Here is a 6,986-nt window from a genome sequence, read left to right on the forward strand (position 1 = left end):
TCTCTAATGGGTCCCATTGCATGTGAAGGCATCCATCTGGACCTTCTGCATCACTCCCACCAGACTTGGAGTGCAGAAGGAAACGATGCAAACTTGCTGATGGCAATGCTGCCCAATGTGCTGTGAGTAACAAAGTATTTGGTCTCTGACCCAGGAGTCTCCTGTCTTCTATCAGCACCCATGAAACAGTAACAGGCTAACTTACTGGCTTGTAAACAGGGGAAAGTTAAATCTCAGATCGAATAATGGGAACCTTTGGGAATCTCCAAATTTTCAAATACCATTATGCCATATAGTTTTCACTACCAGATACATGTGAAACTAAGAGTAGATAAACAAACAGGACCCCAGTGGGAGCAGATGTTCTGGAGGGAAAAGGCCCACTCCCTAATTAAGTAACTCCCTATGCAAACTGACTTCAAGACTGACACGTGTCACAGGTCCTTCAGGTGCTGCTTATACACAGGCAAACTTGCGAATGTTATACCCTAGGATACCCTATCTAGTGAATCTTAATTATTTTTATAAACTCTTTTAGTTATGATCGCTTCCCAATTGCCCCCCCCCAGAACCCCCCCCCCCCTTTTTTGTCTTTTAAGTAAACATCTTGAAAATTCTGTTGGATTTCTTTTGTTGTTGTTGTTGCTGTTTTTTCCTGTGGGGGTGGCTGGGCAATGGCCATGTTCTAAGAAACCTGGCCCTGTAAGTAGCTGGATAAATTAGGGTTTTGAGGACCCTGGAAGTACTATAAACTCTTCGCAATCTCTTCTCAAATTCACAGAGAGGCATCTGGTCCAAAGAATTTAAGAGATTTACATTAGTCACTCACAACAATTAGTGTCCTTGAAAGAAAAGCTCTCCCCACCTCCAGTCTCTCTGAATTCTGAATGTCCACTTCAATACCTTCCCACAGAGCTAACAAGCATGCTGACAAAGAAGAAATAAGGACAGACGGACCGCAGCTACTCTCTTCCATTCCTGTGGTACCTGCTGAGAGCTGTAGGCCTCGGTTTACAGCCAAGTTGGGGGCGCCACTTGTAGGCAGTTCTATGTATATCTCCATCCTCCCCGTGTCCACGTGGCGGCCATCCGTGAGGGAGAACCGGAACTCATCCACTGCCACCCCGGGACCACCAGGCATGTACCCGACCAGCCCGGCCAGGACATCCTGGTAGGTGAAGGAGGAGCCCTGAGTTAAAACCCTCCCATTCTCCAGAGGCTCAGAAGCAGTTTGCCTCCAGAGCAGATGGCCTGAGGAAGAAAGTAAAGAAAAACAAAGAAACAATGGTAGAATATATATGGCACCAAAACATTGCCTGAATTTGTCAACTAGCGAGAGCCTGGGTAAAATGTCCAGCACCTCAGAGGCTCTTGGTGACACACACACATAAATGACCAACAACTCAGAATTTTCTACAGAAGCACAGGGTGCTGCCCTGTGGCCTCATCTACAAATAAAGAAGATAAAATTTAACTTTTCCTGTTCAAAAATCTCTTGAGGAGACACAGTGAATGTGGTAATACAGTGGCTTAGAAATCAAATCGCCCTCCATGAATTCAAACTCTCTGCGTTATCTAAACCTTATTTTCCCCTTCTGCAAAGTGAAAATAGCACTCTTCTCCTGCTGCCTTCCTTCTAGGGCATCTGTGTTTTAAATTCCTTTTAAATTCAGAAAGATACCAGACATCTTCGGGTTGAAGCATATTTTTCTGTTTTCAAGGGTCATGTGTAGCATGATGGACAGTTAAAGTGTTTCATTAAAGAAAGCAAAAGTGAAGGGAGATAAAATGCAGTGACCAACAGACTCTTATATTAACCTTCCATCAACACAACTTCATCTTTAAAAGACCAAGGGTGTTACGATACACTAAGGTACCACCTGGGAGATGAAAGTTCCAGAGCTTTGGCTAATATCAGAGGGATGGCACTTAGAAAAGAAGTAGGTAAAAGATTCCCATGGTGGTTTTTACCTCTGGTTTAATCAGGAAAAGTGCTTTCTTTGCAAAAGGATCAAGTTCATAAAGACATCTAGCACACCTCTAACCTGAAGTGAACACCTTGTGAAATTAATAACAAGGCTGCTACAGTGTTCCTTGCATGAGATGGCCCAAGACTATCAAGCAATGAAGCCTACTATGAGAACAGGACTCTAAACCTATTTTGCCTGAGGTTATACAGGAGAGCAAGAAAACAGCTGAAATTGAATTTCAGAGACACCAATTACCTAGGACTCAGGCTTTTTAGAGCAACTGGTATCCACTGTGACCCCAAAGAATATTGGCTAGCTGTGAATCTGATTATACTTTGATGCAAAGAATGGCAGAGGCAAAGTAGAGGAATAATCAACAGAAATCTATGTGTTTATTCTAAACCCTATCGGGCACCTCAATTAAGAAGCCTGCCACAGCAGTTGGGTCCTACCGTGGTCGGGCTTTTTTGTCAGTACAAAAACCAGCTCATTATCTGGAGTGTCCAGGTCCTGCAGGCTCAGAGAAGAATTGCTTATCACGACTCCCGAGCTTAGCTGCACGCCAAGGGGCCGCAAGGTCATCCTGGGAGGCTCATCGTTCTTCCTCTGATGAAAGCATAAAGTATCAGGTCTCACACAGATATTGGTTTAAGAAGAAAGAAAATGAACCTTATTCAGCAAAAGTAACATTGTCACATCAACTTTCACTATGGAAATAGTACTTAATGTGTCACCATCTTTAATTCCCAATCAAAATGGTTCGTTTGAAAGAAGAAGTCACACAAGCAAAATGTCTCCTTGAAAAGAAACTGACATTCTACAGAAATCTTCAAGATATTTTCCACGGGTACAATGATCATGTTTTTCAGACCAAAAATCTGGACATGTGGTTAGAGAAGTACGAGTATATTTTGAGGATAAAAGAGCACATTATTTGAAATCAAAATTTGTCTTAGAAAACCCCAAGAGTATCATAGTACTGTAGGACACCGTATTTAAAAGCGTGGGTTTCTAAAGCTGTCTCCCTGACCCTGTGCCAGCCCTCCTTTACCACCTCCGAAGGGTGCTGAGGGTCTTTTCCCAGGGCAGAGAATATTCCATTCTGAGTTTTATCTTTTATCTCTGTCTCCCTGGGTTGGTAGAGCAAGCTATCTAGTTGCTCAAATGAGAATAAATACAGCATCAAGGAACACATTTCTTTGATGTTATAATTTAACAAATAAATGCATTAAAAATTTAAGAAAAGGCAAGTATACATGTAGAAATCATACAATAATTTCAGGGAAAAACAGGCATATGTTAGTTTTCAGCTAAAGATGAGACTGATGGTTTCTCTGTCTGACCCTCACAAACTGTTTTCACATAGAATGAACACATTTTACCCTGAAGTGGAGATTCAGATTTCTAAGTCAGACCATCCCCAAATGCCAGCCTTAATTCTACAAGTTTCTTAAAGGTCAGGGTTATATTTTTAAATTGACCTCGAAAACTGAAGGTCAAATGCAATCTTCTTTGCTTTTGAGTTCATATAAAGCTAGCTAATGGGGGGATATTGTTGTCAAAGGCCCACTTTCCCAACTTCAAAGTGTTTACCTCAATGGTGATATTGATGCTGTGGATTTCTGAACGACTGTTTCCATCACTTACATAAAAACTAAAAATGTCATGGGTTGGCTCAATGCTTTCATGAACACTCTGAAAGTAGTAAATGTAGTTTTCCAGGACATCTTGAATAGGGAATGATGCCTCTAGGTCACTGGTAGCTCCAGGGCCAAAACGATCACCTGTGTCAACATCAAGAGAGAATTTTTACCTCGATCCATGAATTCCTGCTTACTAGGCTGAACTAGAAAACATGACAGCATTATCAACAACAGAGGAAATTACATTAGAGGATAAAAATGGAGAATGGAAAGAGCACAAGACTAGAAATGGAAGACTCTGGGGTCAAATCCCAATTTCCCTACTATTTCTCATCTACACATGGTTACAGCTGCCCAGCTGTTTCCACAGGGAATCAGATGAGATAATGTGCATGAAAGCACTCACAATGTTATTTTACATAGCAAGAATAAAAAAAAAAAAAGAATCAGTGGTTGTTTTGTTAGAAATCTGTGATAAAGTAAGTCCTCGGACAAGTAACAGCACAAACGCAAGGGCTCTACCTTAAGCTTTGGTCAATTTCAAAGCCACCCTGCCTAGCACACCCTGCAAAAGGAAGTCTCCTTCTCTATTTAAGAAAAGACTAACTGTATACTTCTTAATCTAAGAGATATCTCATTAAGCAAGTTTTCATTTGACCTCAGTTCCTTAAGGAAACCTCCCCAGGGGTCAGTGCTCAGCCCCCGGGATGGTACCCTAGGGCTACTGCGATGCTCCGGGACTGTCCACAGCTCAGGTGCCGTTCAAGCCCTGAGATGCTCAAGTTCCATGCAGAGCCCCAGAGATAGAGCTGGTTCCAGTTAACTCTTCTTTTCATCCCAGCCCCAACCAAACACTGGAAAAGGCCAAGGGGGAAGAGTAAACACCATCTAAATGATGGATGGCTTGTCTCTTCCTTGGTCTGAGTCTCTCTAATTGATTGATTTTAAATTGTTACCACATTTTCTTCTAAAGAGAGGAGAAAAAGAAACCCCTGTGTCTTCAAACATTCCCTGGATACATATAAAAAAAAAAAGTGTATATAGAAGGTCTGAAAGCAACAAAGCGTTTCTCTTTGTCTCTCTCATGGCCCTTTGCAAAGATCAGGTCATAAATCAAAAGGCCATTGACTTCCTGAATTGTAGACAGTGTCATTTTTTGGTTAACCTTCCAACAGAAAGACTAGGACTGAAAAAGTGTTACTTATAATTTGTTTGAAATAAGAACTCAGGACAATTGTTTTTTCTTCCATGACGTGAACTGTCTTAGATTTTACCCATCAGATTTGGTTCCTCTTGACACCAGAGGCATGGAGGGATCTGAGTGACCTGTGACCAGATAATCCCTAGCACACACAGCTCAGTGTTTCCACAAGGAAGTGCTGTAATTCCTTCACATTTTTATTTTCCCTTTACATTGATCGCTATAAATATGAGAAATGTGGCTTCTTGATTTGGGTCAGAAAGAGCTTAAATAAACTAAACAATACCTAAAAATATACTCAAATAGAGAAATGACTTATTTTCTGTCATTGGGAAAGAAGCCATTCAACAAGTGAATCTGTCACTGAAGCTTTAAGCACCAATCCTTCCCAGTTTTAAAATTGCACCTTCTATTTTTTCCCGTAAATCATTCTCATTAATGTGCTTCCTTGCCTTCTTAAGCAGAATATACTATGTGCAAATTAAACAGTTCTTGATGCATGCAGGCTATCATTAGGAACATCTATTACTGTGCTGTGCTGGAACACCGTGATGCATGCCCTCGAGGTAATCAAGGTGGGTCTGTTCTCTTTGTGCTGGTACTGAATGAATGTAGTCCATGCTGTTAGATTTTATACCTCACAGTATAATTATTCTGTTTCTTCCTGGCTTGCTGGTAAGAAGTTAAAGCTGCTTCTTATAATATTTTTAAAAAGGCATTATGCTGATCTGCAGGATTCTGAATCTAGGTAGCTAGTTTCATATACACAAAACAGGCTCGGTACTGAACACCCATGGAGCAAGGGCTGGAGTCCTTAAATTATCTTGGGATAGTTATTTGCACCCCCCCCGCCCCCCAGCCCCCTGAGCGTCTCTTCCTTACTTCCAGGCTCATACTAATGTAGAACAGTGATTCTCCAAATGTGCTCCCTGGGCCAGCAGCCATGGCATCGCCTATGAGCCGGGGGTGGGGGGGGTGTCGGGGGGGGGGGGAGGAATGCAAATGCATGGGCCTCCCAGCCTCTGGGGAGGGGAGGAATGCTGGGTTTGCTGCTCAGGAAACTGTGTTTTCCCGAGCCCTCCAGTTGAGTCTTATACACATGAAAGTTTGAGAATCACTGTTTAGAGAGCTGGAGCTTGCCAGAAATTTGACTTCTAGACCAGTGAAATACTCCTCTGCAGGCATTCCAGGTTAATGTCAAACCACGTTAGGAAGGCTTACTAAGAAACCACCTGGAGAGAAGAGAAATAGAGGTGGGGGGCAACTACCCTTTCATGACTCCCCACCTTTGCCCATCCTCTTCCCTCTGCCCACAGTGAGACTCCCACTAACCCTTCAAGTTCCAACACAAACGTCACCTTCCTCAGCCTTTCCTGCCCTCTCAAGCAGAAGTCATCGTTTCACCCTATGTACTTTCTCAGGGTTTGCCCCTTTCCCTGTCCCAGCATTTTTAATTTATTGTCATTTATCAGTCTTCCTATCTGTCTCCCACTCAGGGCAGGGGCTGTGTCTCACTCATCTTTACATCCTTTGTCTCTGGCATAAACATTTGTTGAGATAAAGCTAATTCAGCAATAAACAAACCTGAGTGCACATAATGAAAGCAAGATGGGGGAAAGGACCCGCGATTTTCTGGAGGAAAACGTGGCCACCGCTAGACGAATTGCTGGGAACTAGGCTCAAATCCCAGGCACCATGCTGGCCACAGACACCTTCAGTCAAGGGCCTCTCTGTGGGAGCTGCTAGCTGCATGCCAATTAGCGCCAAGCGCTGGCACTCAGGGATCTCACTGCACAGGCGGCAACACGGTAACCGGCCAGGAGCTGTCTCAACTGCCAGTCACCACGGTCTCAGGGGGCCCGTGGACAGGACACACCTTCTCGCCTCTCCTTCCCCGTGATAACCAGCAAAGGCAGCAGGGGTCCAGGGCAGATGGTGGAGGGGGAGGGATGTGGTGGAGGGGGAGGGATGTGGAGGAGAAGGTCACAGGCAGACAAGCGTGCATTTCAATTCATGTCAGATCCTTAGAAGGAGCTGAGCCATAGCTGTGGTCCAGCCAAACTGCTGCTGTCTCACCACGAGAGGACAGGCATTTTTATTTCCTTGACACTCAGCTCTGCGTGCAGGGCATACGCCCTTCCCTTCCCCGTTGCTGGCATTCCTGATCCCCTC

At 43.6% G+C, this 6,986-nt stretch overlaps 1 protein-coding gene across 1 annotated transcript in view; it reads right to left on the reverse strand.

Moving 5' to 3' along the window:
• The window catches only part of FRAS1 (Fraser extracellular matrix complex subunit 1), a 416,963-nt gene that overhangs the window by 89,389 nt on the left and 320,588 nt on the right, over window positions 1-6,986 (reverse strand). The window contains exons 42-44 of the mRNA XM_040625321.1: window positions 3,564-3,754; window positions 2,423-2,576; window positions 988-1,251 (exon numbers count right to left, since the gene is read on the reverse strand). Coding sequence (XP_040481255.1) covers window positions 988-1,251; window positions 2,423-2,576; window positions 3,564-3,754 — 609 coding nt within the window. The remainder of the gene's footprint in view (window positions 1-987; window positions 1,252-2,422; window positions 2,577-3,563; window positions 3,755-6,986) is intronic.

The sequence above is a fragment of the Ursus maritimus genome, unplaced genomic scaffold, assembly GCF_017311325.1.
Source record: "Ursus maritimus isolate PB19 unplaced genomic scaffold, ASM1731132v1 scaffold_8, whole genome shotgun sequence".
Lineage (NCBI taxonomy): Eukaryota > Metazoa > Chordata > Mammalia > Carnivora > Ursidae > Ursus > Ursus maritimus.